Genomic DNA, 14,156 nt, shown 5'->3' with positions numbered 1-14,156 from the left:
TGGGGACAAAACCGGTTTATTTATTTAGGTGCCAATGATTGGAACATCTTATCTGCACTGCTGAAATTTCGACTTTTAATAGACATATTAGAAGTACTCATTAAATGTTATCTATGCTTCTTAAACAATGGTCGTAGTGAGCCCACATTACTTGACCACGCCTATGGCTTCAATTTTCAACTTCAATTAAAATTAAAATTTTCAATTATCACCATGTAGGCGTCATTTTTATTATTTCTGTAATTTATTTTACGCCGGGCCCCACAGAAAAAAAATATTTGTGACGCGGGTTCCCGTTGATATATTTTTATTACCATTTTTTTATAACCACGCTTTTACAAATTTTTTTTTGATAGAAAAACGTGTCCTACACTGTGCTAATGATCAAAATATGTTATTTACATCTGATTTTGAGTTTTTTGAGTTTTGACATGAGTTTTGATTCTCTTTCTATCAAAATATATAGTTTTTTTAGTGAGTGTATTGGTAATCGCATAAAACCGAGTAAAATTAAGAGTTAATATGACGCGTGTTTTCAGAAGTAGCAGAAATTGCACGACAAGAGCATTTTATTGTTGAGGGAAAAACTCCTCTCCATAACACTCCCTTTATTTTTAACTTCACTTGATAAAGACTTCTAGGAGGACTAGCTAAGTCACAATCAATTGCGTAAGAACATACATTAGTATTTATAGGTGACAGTATCACCAGGTGTTGGAGGATTTTAGTAAACGTCCATCAACCTATGGCAGCCAATCGTGTCGGGCTGCGTGTAACTTTTCTTTAATCTCTAATCTCTAACACAGATTCCAAATTATTACAATGAACAAACTAATCCTTTCAATTTAAGGACAGCTTAAAACAGAACACAAGATTCCTTAATATAAGCCGCCATAATGAAAGTAACAGTTAATTATTTACCAAGTTAAGAAAATGAGTGTCGAAGACCAATTGCTCTAAACTCATAATAAAAATTATATAAGTACGATAAAAAATTAGCACTGAACTTAAAAATAAGTGAACAATTTCTCGCGAAAGACTGACAAGGTGTTAGAGTCCCTTATGTTAGAAGGTAGTTCATTCAATGAGCGACAAAGTGAATTCTTAAAAGTTCCTGTTCAACTAAAAGGGACATTTTCTTGCCTACTAAGTAACTTCCTTCAATTTATTTACCATTTACAGAAACATTCTTCCTTAAAATTCTTACCGTCATACTTCAGATCCAGAATAACGAAAACAATACAAGTAATATAAAAATTGTAAAGAACAGTCTAGCTACATCAAAATACCACTTTCTAGCCGAGTAGCTGAATACAAGTTCCTAAGGGGTGTCAGTTGAGATGTCAGTTAACCCTTTAATTCCTGAGAGTGACTAGCATCTAATTTCTCCTTTTCAATATCACCCATGAATCAAACATTAAGGTCAGGAGAATAAATGAAACGATAATCAACTAAAGAACCTCTTGATTGTTGAACAAATTCTCCTTGCCAGCACATTTGGAAATGTATAGAGAACATTAAGGAGAATGTGCATACTGATGTTAGGGTGTAAAGGGAGAAATGTGAATTTCATATGTATGAAATCCAGCAGAACTAACCGAAAACGAAAGAAACATACGAAAATATTTTTTAAAAAATTCAGGCACAAAACACGGAAAACAATTTTATGATCCGATAGGACAAGATTCGAATTTATCTGAACCGGTTTAAAACAGCCAACAAGCCAACATGTAATTGTGGTAATCTGGTTCAAATAATTGCCGCCCTCTCTTGATTTGGAGTAGCAGCGTCACACTCTGCAACTTAAGAGGAAAGAAAGTCGATTTAAAATTTACACAGCAAAACATGCAGTCCGTTGCTTTGCAAAGTTCATATGACCATGGTGGTATTACTTTAAACCACAGGACAAGAGAAAGAGGCAATTTTATTTTTCATGCCACTCTACCTTAGTCCTTACACCTTACTTTGCAAAATCATTTTTTTTTTTTTACTGATTTCGGCTTTTAACTCGCGCGACGGACTTCGCCGAGAACGAGGAACCGCTTGTAGACTACTGTTGTCATAACAGAGTTTAAGAAACGACGACGGCGACGCAGTGGACAACGTCTGTGTTAAGATACCAATGCAATTCCAGAGTACTTACGACATTGAATCTAAAATTGCTTTATTTTACTCCAAATGTAACCGAATCTGGAATAAAGATGATAATAGTACTACAATGATATTTTAGAGATCATACCTTAATTCTCTAAACTTTTTCAAAGCTTCCGTGCAGCGTGCCTCAAGAAGAACGTCACACAGTTTTTTGGTAGTAGCTTCCTTGCCGAAACCTCTTTTCCACCTCAGTAGACCTTGGTAAAAACTCTCTTCCACCCCATATGGTTCACGCATATGATTCACGCAAATATTTTCGATTTCCGACTCCTTGAGACCCAGTTTTCGCAGAACGTCCTTCCATTTAGCACCGATTTCCTCGCGTATGCAGTGGAAATGGTCTTCTGTTGCTGGTTGTCTGTCACTGCCCAGCGAGGATATATCGCAGCTAAAAGGTTCTGTTTGATTGACCGCCAAGGAATCTGCTAAAAAAACATTCATCAGACAACATCATTGCTTTTATGTTAATCTCTTTCGTAAATGCGCAGACAAGCTTTCCCCATTTATTCAGCCAAGTCGCGTCAATCCTACCACGGGATTGCATTCCTCTCAGTTTAACTCCAATACTCTAAAGTAATTTTCAGTTGAGCATCGAAGATAATCCGCTGTATTTCGCTCTGTGATTGTTCTGGAAAATTCGCACCTCTCGCTCAACCAACTTTACTCTCGGCAAGGATAATCGTCATCAAATTGTTCTTAAGTTACTCGAGTTCCCGTTTTCGTAGATCCCAGGAATATCCAGAGATATCCAATCCTGTGTCGTGAATTTTGTCTTCAAAAATGATTCTCAAAACATATAGAAACGCGAGAGAAGCACGTGTAATCCTTCCATGGAGACCATTTTGACTCAAACTGTATAAGATGTGGGCCTAAGACAGAAAAACTTTCAGGTTTTTTACAGTTTAAAGTGATAAACTGTGGTACTACGTGGGTGGTGGGGGGGGGGGGGAGGGGGTATAATTGGTTCTATTAACTGAGTTGTTTTTGTAAATTGGCTGCCGTAAAGAGTTTCTAAAGCTGAAGTTTCGAGCTTTATTACACCCATTTTGAAATCACTAGTGGTCCCTGTAATCTGATTGGCTGCAATTGACGTGATTTATTCACGAATCGCACCATTTTTTGATTTAAATCGCATCTTTTTCCCAGGCAATGAGGCAACACTAAGGACGAAACGACCAATCAGATTTCAAGACTTGTTTAAAGTAACCGATCAAATTGCAGAAAAATGAAAGACAAAGAGTATCATGAGGCAAATTTTGCAACTTTTGTTTCCAAAACTCTTGCTTTTTCTCCCCAAGAGATGGATGAATTTTCAGACCGGCTCAGTACTGCATCAATAAAATGTTTGAACTGACCAAGTCCTGTATTTGGGCGATTTCAAAATGGATGTAATAAAGTGGTAATTGAACCTCGTGTCGTGTAATTTTGGTCTGAAATCATACTTGTGATTTCAAATCGAACTAGCGCTACGCGCTCATTCGATTTTGAAATCAGCGTACGATTTTAGCCCAAATTGCACTCCACTCAGTTCAATTACCATTATTTAGCCCTTAGGATAACGAATCGATGTCACTAACCCATTGAGGTTATCGTTTCTTGGCTTTCATTGATTTCGTTCTCCTCTGATGGCATTGTGATAGAAACTGCACCCGCAAACTCACAACCGTTGGAAGATGTGCCACTCTCAGAATTTCGGACAAAATTCTTTCGACTTGTCTGTTGATTGAATAACAAACAAAATGAAACAGAATAACTTCGATGACATATTGACTCATAACTAAGTCCTAAACCATCCCACAATTGCTACGTACGCGACTCCCGTTCGATTACTGTCGGTTTACTTCACGAATGATTAACAATATTCACTTATCCTTCGGGAGATGATCAGTTTAGTATAATTGTTAGGGTGACTATCAGAGGTAAAGAGAGGTTTGGTGCTTAAATCACTTGGTTAATCCGTAAAGTGCACTTGACAGTAACAAAACTGAATGAAACGAGATATTTATTTGTAATGGTCGTGTCAACGTTCGTTTGCTAGAAAGCGTTAAACAGGCTTTATATGTTTAACAATAAGCCAATTACGACCAGTTAAATCCGAAATGTTTAGCGTTACTTCGATAACCTTCTGGTGCGGGGTGACTATAGCGAGATACAACGCACTCCTTAGCAATTATGCTGACATACCATAGGGGTGCGACTGTTTTGCGATTCATCACATGTAGGCCTCGACTGATAGTCAAACGACTGGGAAACGAATGGAGAACTATTTTTGTTGGTTTGTGAGAGCAGTGATACACCAACACAGGAGAGGTAAAATGGTTTACGACTGGGCAAATAATTTTATACGACTTGGGCACAAATTAATGTCATTACAGGAACAGGAATGCTGAATTAGGCGAGTGTTTTACGACTTCTGTTCAATAGTGTACTTCACCTGTCGCGGTGAATACCCCGGGTAAAGATAAATTGAATATTCTGTTGGGCTGTCTTCTTGATTAAATTTAAGGTTGCATGAAAATTCTTTCACTTCTGGACGTGCTGGTCTAACTGCAAAATCACAGGCGTCTTTGGCACGGAATCCATTGCGATATGCAGTGTCGTAGTTGTATTTCTACAAAGAAAGGTTAAAACGTATTACCTTGCGTGGAAACTACTTAACTTATGGAAAGAGAAGTGAATCATCCAAGTGTTTCTTTGTTATCATAAATTCTTTCTCACTCTCCAAGACCTTGGTCAACTCCGCGCATAACTTTATAACTGAGGTCATGGGAAAACATTCCGAAACAATTTTTGGCGAGAATGAGTAGTCATGATACGAAACACGACACGCTAAAGTAGCATTAGGCATTTGTTGTGGGGTGGAGGGGGAAGGGAAAACGAGTTTAAAGAAAATCTAAGATGACGTCATGTAATATCTGCAGTGTCCAGCGGTTATACCATAAGATCTGTTAGAATTGCATGTTAAATCTGCTCAATACCTGTTCACTGGGAGTCTTATCCAGTTCCCAACCGTCTTCAAGATCAGTGAGCTTCACAATCACATCCTTTTCATCATCGTACATCTTAAACGGTTTCTCCTTTGATGATCTCGAGCCAGGAAAAGACTCTTTCTCCTGCGCTTTCACTCGCTTGTTAAATAGGGATGTAAACCAAAGCATAAAGAGCGTCACTTAGGATGTTTTAAAATAAATCTCAACAAAAATCTAAATCCAAATTTAACAGTGGAACAAGTTGTACAGAGTCGACTCGACCCAGACCTCCCTCCTTTTCGCGACTCGACCCAAGCCTCCCTCGTTTTTAACTCCTTCGCTATTATCGCATCGTTTACAGCTACTATTTACCATTTCTCTCAGGTTTACTAACTGAACGCCTGGAACAAGTAAGCAACAAAGAATCGTCTGGAAACACCCAGGCTCAAAAAAAAAAAAATGGTAGATGTAGGCCCCAGCTATTGAGTTTTTAAGGGGGGAGGGGGAGGAGGAGGGGGAGGGAGGTAGTTCGCACTCCTGCACCTCTTCCCTAAATCTGTCCTCTAAGCTTAATTGAGCTCATTATGCTATACTTGACCATTTTAGCTGACTACTCGTTTTGCGACATACCTTCTTTGAATCCTCATTATCACTGTAAATGTAGAAGCGTAGGTAAATGTGATCACTTCTCGGGTTATGTCTGCTGAAGTAAACAGTCGCTCTCTTCCTCTTTGTTCCGCCACAGGCGAACACGCTCCAAATGGAAAATTTTCTAGTCTTGATGTGGATAGAGTTCTTTTTCACTGTAAACCATGCTTTGGATTGGCAGTTTTTTTCTGACGCTGAGGGAATTTTCTCCCATCGTAACGGCCCTTTAACATAATTAATTTGACAGCGTCCTCAGGTACCAGACATTATCTATGGGGGGGGGGGAAGTATTGGGGGATTAGTTGCCAGTGAAAGGGGGGGGGAATCATATGAATATTATAGGGGCCTTTGGGAGGATTAGGTAATTTGTATCTTGACACCACCAAAATTCCTACCCCCCTTCCCTACCTACCTAGATGATAAATAAGGACTCGTCTCTATGTAACTGATGTAGCCACCATAAATGCGAGAATATATACATGTGGATATGTTTAAAACCTGGAAAAATGCCTTCCTAAGCTATTTCTAGGATCGTTTAACCTTTGGTCAAGTCAGTATAAACAGCCACTGATTGTCTGAAAATGATCTTAAAACCGGATCATTGTGTCTGTTAAAACCTTACAAAAACATCACTAAAATTAAAAGAGTGTTCCGGTACCCCAAGCTCGAATAAACTGTTTACATTCTTGGGGTGATGAGATTGTGCGACAAATCAAGTCGGCCATAATGTCCCTATTGTTTGGTCGGTTCAGCCCAAATTCAGCACTCTAATTGGTTCCGGGTTATATAACCCTCCTGTACCACTTCCATTTGTGCGTAAAAGCGATTTTTTTAAAAGTGCTTTTGAATAGCGATTTACAGTTACCTTTTGAAGATGGCTCACATCTGTAAACCCTTATCGAATCCTTCCTGACCTCGTCCAAGCACAGATCATGCGGAACAGTGATTTCCACCGGCTTGAGCAAGGTAACGTTGTGAGGTCCACATTCGACAACGGGGGAAATAAGTGTTCCTTCGGGCATATCCGGGATGTCCTGCAACAAAATGGAGTCATCCTTGGGCACGCGGAAGAAAAAACGCTGCTTGGTGCCCTCTTGAACTGCTCCACTCCCTACAGTAATAACGACATCAGAGTCCGGTGCGAAAAGCTTTCCACCAGAGCTGTCGAACGTGGCCTCCACTTCCGTTATGTATCCAGGGGACCTATAGAAAACAGGGTAGATTATCATAGAAAATATGAGGGAAACTGTGATTTGGACGTCCCGTTATGAGGAGAAAATGTGACTAAATCGACCTCAGTGGTAAGACAACTTAGATAAAGAAAAAATAAACTTACACAACTCGTTTCCCCACTAACCCTGTGCCAGTTCCATCAAATTGAGAGGTATGATGAACATCTGCGACCACAAGATTACTTTGAAAGGTAGGCAAAGTGTCCTGAGCTGGGTTGTTGAGATTTGGTAGAGAATCTTCTGTTTCATCCTCCTGACTATACTTTGATCTTGTGGAGCTTTCAGTCTATCAGTTAAATAAGCAGTAAAAATCACTCTCTGAAATGGCAACAAAGTGTTCAAGGAAGGTCAATATTGTGGACGAACCCACCATTACTATACCTGTTCTGTGTAAGCTCCTGTAGCGCTTGATATAGAAGCCCCATCACAACAGTCCGACGATGCCACACAGCGTGGAGGGCGTATGCAGTTTGGACGAGGACAAGCGAAGCTACTCCCTGTAAGTAACAAGACATTGCGATAATTATTTGAATACCTTAATAGCCGCATTTTTGGCGGAATATTCTAAAATAATCTTCAAGACGCAGACGAGAGCATTATTCAACAATATTTTTTAGCTTCAGGCAAATAGCTGTTTGAGTGTAATTCCTCAGGTGCTTTTGAATTCTGTCGTAAATTCTTTTTGCTGTGCAACAAAAGGTTTAACAATATATTAACGATGTTCTTAAGTAAAGGATGACCTCTCCATACTTTAACACATCCTATCTCTACTGGATATCATGCTCTACTGGATATACCTTTCCATACTTGAACAAAAACAAACAATCGAGCAAATGACGATAGTCTTCTACATGATTCAACGGCGTGGTAGGCTTCAGACGTCAATACCAGGTTACACATGCTCTCATCACCTTTGTATCGCACAGTGAGCCTCTAATTTAATATATCTTTCGCCAGTTGTAAGCAATGTAAAGGAAAAAACGGTGACATTTCTTTACTTCAGATACGAAAGCCACAGTCGCCCCACCATCCACCCCACCGTGACTATTTGCATCCTAAAAAATCTACCAGAATCATCCCCACGGGGAGGATTTGTCGTATCATCAGTTTTGCCGATGGTTTAAATCTGCCGCTCGTATGATAATCGGAAATTTTGAAAAATCCCGCGTGTATTTTAAAGCTGTTTCCGCCATTGTTCCAAAGTAGCCATATACGGTCATTGTTAATCGTTAAACAAAGCCTTGAACACATTCGTACTTCTACTGGATATCATGTTCTACTGGATATACCTTTCCATACTTGAACACATTCGCTTTTCTACTGGATATTACGCTCTACCGGATATACCTTTCCATACTTCAACACATTCGTACTTCTACTAAATACATGCTCTACTGAATATACCTTTCCATACTTGAATACATTCGCACTTCTACTGGATATACCTTTCCATGCTTGAACACATTCGTACTTCTACTGGATATCATTTTCTACTGGATATACCTTTCCATACTTGAACACATTCGTACTTCTACTGGATATTACGCTCTACCGGATATACCTTTCCATACTTCAACACATTCGTACTTCTACTGAATATCATGCTCTACTGGATATACCTTTCCATACTTGAATACATTCGCACTTCTACTGGATATACCTTTCCATGCTTGAACACATTCGTACTTCTACTGGATATCATTTTCTACTGGATATACCTTTCCATACTTGAACACATTCGTACTTCTACTGGATATCATTTTCTACTGGATATACCTTGCCATACTTGAATACATTCGCACAGAAATACCTAGATATACCTATAAAGGGCGTGAGTAGAGGTCTCGGGGGTAAAGGGGGTCTTAGGGGGTCCTGCATTACTTTCTTAGAATCATTGGGGGGCATGCCAGGTTTCTGTTATCGTTATCATTAAAAATTATAAATTTAAACTTTGGATTCGGTGTCTTTTTATCCATTGCACTCAAGTGCTCATGCGCACGTCAAAAGTGACGTACCCCATACCATGCTCACCAAATAACCTAACATAACTAAATCCCTCAGCTGCAAGACAGGATCAATATCAGTATCTGGGCAACTGCCCACCTACCTCTCCCCTACGTCGGGTTAGGGGAGGGGTAGGTGGGCAGTTGCCCAGATACTGATGTTGATCCGCAAGATATCCAAATCATTTACCTTTGGTTTTCTTCTGATGCCTCCATCGCTTGATTATTAAAATCATCGCCAAAGCAGCAACGGAAACCAATATCACTACTATCACTAGCCAGTTTTGAGAATGTTGGAACACACCCTGGTCAGATTCATGGTACGGGGCTCTGACCTCATTTTCCTCTGTTGGAGGAGGGAAGTCAACTTCTATATGTCCGTTGTCACTGGTGACCATTAATGTCGCTTTGTTAATATCAGTTCCTGTAAAAAAATTATCGAAAGGGACCGACAAAAATAGATGATATATCAGAGATATTTTGAATATCCCGTTTAGAATTACACAGACACATGGTCGAAGTAGCAACCTGAGTGTTAAGCGTCACTGTCAGCGCAAAAAAGCTCGCAGAAGTTCTTAACACTAGTTGTTGTCATCTGGTTTCCTAAAAAATTAACGGATTATTGTCCACCGGCTTTTCACTTCTCCTTTGAACATCTAAAGAAATGTGAGATGAACTTCTTTGTGAAGTTCAAATGAATTTCTGAAAATCAACAACTCCCCCCCACCCCCTCCCCGCCACCTTTGTGCCTCCCTCGCAGACTCAGGAGACAACGCACCCAACCACCCTGGAGCGGATGCAGAAATTATTGTTGGGGGGATCCAAACTTTGATTAAGAAAAGACAATTTTTCTTTTCCGCAATAGGGTCCAACAAACTAAATAAGGAAAGAAAACTCTTCTGGATCATTTTATTTGATCTTTTAGGTCATTTTTTAATTATACTTCATGCTGAATAGTAACATGTAAACCTGCCGTTGCGAGAATTTTGTTGTCGGACAAGTAATAAAAATACCCAAACGGATCTGATAGAGAGGAGATCGTGATCCCCGGACCTCTCCCTGGATATGTCAGGGGAGTAAGGGGGGCTAAGGTTGTGTTGCCAAGAGTAGTCACATTAGCTGACTAATGACGCGGGACAAAACTGAGGAGGACAAAGTCAGTTAAGCCTTACCTAGACTCCACCTGGTATTGCGATGTCGATAGGATTCTGTGCTAAGTTCTTCATCCATTCTATGGTTGATGTACATGGCTTTGACGCTCTTAGAAGGTGAAACAGGTGATGCTACACGCGTTGTCGTTGCATCTGTTCCGTTTTGACGGGTGTTTCGCGGTGTACGACTCGGATAGCTCCCATCATCTCCTTGAATTTCAAAATTTGTCGGTGTTTTAAAGTAGGAAACGGATTTTTCTGTCGGGCGAGATGGAGGTCGACGTTTTGAAGGAATATCCGGTCGGAGTGTAGGGTCGATGATTTCTCCCGCGGGAAAAGTAATGGATTTCTCGACGCTCCGTGATGACGATGGTGAGCTATAAAAAGCAGAACTAACCAAAATTGTTCCTTGGTCTACAGCACTAGTGGGCTTCGTAGAGAAGAGAACACTTGAAGGCGTTGGATTAACAGAAGGTAACGCAGATACAATGATGTTAGCGTTGACATGTTCTTCGACGAATGCAAGTCGATGCTGAGACTTGGGGTTCTTCCTGCCATTTTCCCAGGGATTAACCTCCTCTCTTAGAGCAAAGAAACTATCCTTGAGCTTTTCTTTCTCCCTGATATTGTTGCGAAAAGAATCAACTGCAAAACAGAAAAATGAAACGCATGATAAGACACAACAGGCGTGTAACATATCTCAGTTGCCATCACTTAAACTTCTCATGTCAAACATTCAAATACCTAAGAAGTATCAGAGCACTTTGCAACCGAAAAAAATCTTCTAGTTTTCGAAATTTTCACGAGTGTCTGAAGAATCATGGAACAAAGATTTCTTTTACCGATTCCTTTTTTCACAACACAACCGTGTCTTGATATGGGACCAGTCATTTTTTATTCAGAGGGGGGGGGGGGGGTTTGGAAGATTCTGGTTGTGTCACTATAAAATTTACCTTTTCCCTTCTTAAGGCTCCGTAATGATTCCTCCCTCAACTTTCCATAGCCCCCCCCCCCCTTTATGCTCCGCTGTGCGACAACCAATACCCCCTTCATTTCCCCTAAAAACCATGTGATCCCCCCCAAGAGAGTTCTCCCTCCCTGGCGTTAACCCTTTAACTCCCATGAGTGATCAAGATAGAATTTCTCCTTACAAGATCAATACAATATCAACCAGATAAGTGATGAGAGTAAAGAAAAACATCAATTTGGGGATACAATGCTAAATTCTCTGAACTAACAATAAGAATTTTATGGTTGACAGTAAGGAGAATTACAAATTTGATCTGGGAGTTAAAGGGTTAATTAACAACTGGTCCCAATAATCAATTCCATTCTGGTTGGCACCTTCCGTAGGCATACACAACATAACGGCCCTTGGGTCAACCCCCGCTCGTAACATCTCACAACAGAAAACACCTTTCAGGCTGAAGAGGGCACTTATTTTAGGTCTTTTTTGCACCGTTTATGGAACGTTTGATTGCAGGAAAAGGAAAAGTCGTTCTGACTTTGGAAAGAAATTCAACTATTACCTTTAATTCCGCATTCAACTTTACCATAACTGCTGAGGAAGCTCTCGGGAACTGGACACTTAACACAATCAGTGTCTCTAGTCTTTTCACAAGGCCTGAACACACCGAAGCCTGGAGGACATTCCCTGCATTTTACACAAACGGTATTCGACGTTGAATTACAGGGATGGGACTTGTATTCATTGTGACCACATCTGGTGCAGCGCTTGCATGTTCCTCGGCGAGAAGGCTTATCGTTGTACGTTCCTTCCGCGCACTTTACACATCGTGACTCTTCATTTAGAGAGCAGACTGTAAAAGATCCTGCAGGGCATTTCTTGCAGGACGGACTGGACAACTTGGGATAACTACCGCTAAGCGACTGTAAGAAGACAGAAGGGGAACAACAACAAAGAAATCAGTTTGGATTACACTTTGATTACCGAGAAAAAAAGGAACAAAAAGCACAAAATGGGGGAGTGGGAGGAGAGGGGGGGAGAAAGATGAAGAGGGAGGGGAGGGGAGAGGGGGAGGCTCCTTTTCTACGTGTCTATGTTTACGCCAGCTTAGCTAGCTTCTAAGATCAAGAAAAAGCAAACATCAGTTTTGAATTCAGTTGGTAGTTTGAATTGTTTTATCGATTCTTATTCATTAAAAAGTGACTTTTAAAACTTCGAACAATAGCACTCAGGAGGTACGATCCTAAGCAAATTCTTATACTAAGTAATAACAGCTTTGCGGTGAGATAAAAACAGTTTAATTTGAAGAAATTTTATTTTACCTTGAGCAAATAACATTTTGTACCAGAGGTCTCAAGTATCGAGCGTCTAGTCAAAACAACATTACATTTGCCGGCAACAATATTGTGATATTTGCCCTTACGTTTTCCTCTGGTATCAAATATTTCGCTTTCAATTAGTCTTCTAGCTTTGATGGTATGTTTGGTTGATAACTATTTTTATCTTGCGATTACTACAGTATTCATGCTTTCGACTTCATGGAATACACGTTTTCTTACAGATAGCGAAGATCATTTTTGGTGGTAATCGTCACTAACTCGTGATGAAGATTACAAACAAAGGAAGCTTTTGCGTAACAACGACCCTTCCGCTTTCGGTTTCGAAGTGGACAAAGTGCCTATTCATCTCTCAGAATGAAAATTTAATTCTTGTGGACAAAGGCAAAATCCAAAACGCCTTTGAAAATGTGCCAACTAAGGAAACTATTTCAGTATTGCACACAGAGACAGCAATCAGTTCAGCGAGATTATTTTTTATCGATTTCGTTAAACGCTGTGAAGAAATAAACTCACCGAAATGATTGCTGTTTCTGTGTACAATACTGAAACAGTTGTACCCTTAATTACCACATTTTCAAAGGCGTGCCAAACCGGCAAAATCTAAGTCCAATTGACATGACAACGAAGACTTCTCTTTAACATTAAGCTTGTCGGAAGCAATCGATTGGAATAGGATGATTTACTCCTAAGTTTACAGTGACAGCTCAGATTTCGAGAACCGTTATGGCGATTCCGTTCTGAGAAGCGCCAGTTAGAAATATAAATTATGCAGGTGATGAAAGACTGATGTAATAAACAGTCCTAACATACATATCAACCAATATTTCCAATATAGATATGTTAGAGGTACTTACACTGCTTGTGTTGATTCCTATAAATGTGAAAGCAACAAAAAGAACCTCGTACACCATTGTAGAGACTGCACGACGCGCAATATGTCTTAACGAATCGGCGAACTTGATCCCCGTTACGTCTTCGCCTGCCGGCTGCGCGATCGAGTGCCTTCAGACAAGACTACAATAGAAATTCGTCGCTCTCGTCAGCTTGCGTTTTGATTACTTGGGTAGATACATGAGCGAATGCGTAAAAAAAATACGTATTGTGTAACTTTAATACTTTTTTTTTTAAATTAAACAAACTCTTCTCAAACTTAGTGTCAATATATTCGGGTTTTTTCCCTAACGTGACGTGTTTATTATTTCCCCACAGTGGTTAGCGGAGGCAGAGGAGGGGGGGGGGGGGGGGAGGGACGACGGGAGAGGAGGAAAGCTTGATCTATTTTGATCGAGAATAAGCAACCAATGATCAACGATGAGATGAAGAAAATTCGAACAGATCAGTTTCGGAGTAGGAAAGACAGTTAACCATTCCTTTTCAAGGGGGAAAGTGATAAATATTGGCATTCAAGTAGGTTCATTGAACAATGACCAACCGCATTATTTTCCGCATCTGTCAAAATTATTATCATTTTTTCCCTTAGTTTTTTCGGGTTGGATTCAGTCTTTAGAGGCGTCTGAAGTCTATTTTAAGATTACTGCAATATTAAGTATCGAGCATCCACCAGACAAACCAAAGGCATCGGAAATAATATCTGACTCCATCACTTTTTACACTTGAATGAGATTGTTTCTAGGACTTTTTATTTGTTTGTTCGTCTTCATTTAAGGGCTTGTTTAAAAATTTATATTTGAG

At 39.9% G+C, this 14,156-nt stretch overlaps 1 protein-coding gene across 2 annotated transcripts; it reads right to left on the bottom strand.

Annotated features, from left to right (window-relative positions):
• Window positions 1-567: 567 nt before the first annotated feature.
• Window positions 568-13,632, bottom strand: LOC113674694 (uncharacterized). 2 transcript variants are annotated; one of them, XM_089184924.1, is made up of 13 exons: window positions 13,319-13,632; window positions 11,687-12,047; window positions 10,179-10,802; window positions 9,197-9,430; window positions 7,385-7,500; window positions 7,108-7,289; window positions 6,637-6,974; window positions 5,754-5,995; window positions 5,133-5,282; window positions 4,589-4,765; window positions 3,732-3,870; window positions 2,240-2,579; window positions 568-1,802 (listed from the first exon to the last, which is right to left on the bottom strand). In XM_089184924.1, the coding sequence occupies exons 1-13, from the start codon at window positions 13,373-13,375 to the stop codon at window positions 1,790-1,792; spliced, it is 2,973 nt and encodes a 990-aa protein (XP_089041050.1). In that variant the 5' UTR covers window positions 13,376-13,632; the 3' UTR covers window positions 568-1,789. The 2 variants fall into 2 exon arrangements, with proteins under 2 accessions (XP_089041050.1, XP_089041051.1); XM_089184925.1 differs by having other exon boundaries at window positions 2,240-2,576.
• Between the last annotated feature and the right edge of the window lie 524 nt (window positions 13,633-14,156).

This window comes from Pocillopora damicornis, chromosome 10 (assembly GCF_964200805.1).
Source record: "Pocillopora damicornis chromosome 10, jaPocDami1.2, whole genome shotgun sequence".
NCBI classification, from domain to species: domain Eukaryota; kingdom Metazoa; phylum Cnidaria; class Anthozoa; order Scleractinia; family Pocilloporidae; genus Pocillopora; species Pocillopora damicornis.
The sequence above is the reverse complement of the archived record's forward strand: the minus strand, read 5'-3'. Positions and strand labels throughout refer to the sequence as shown.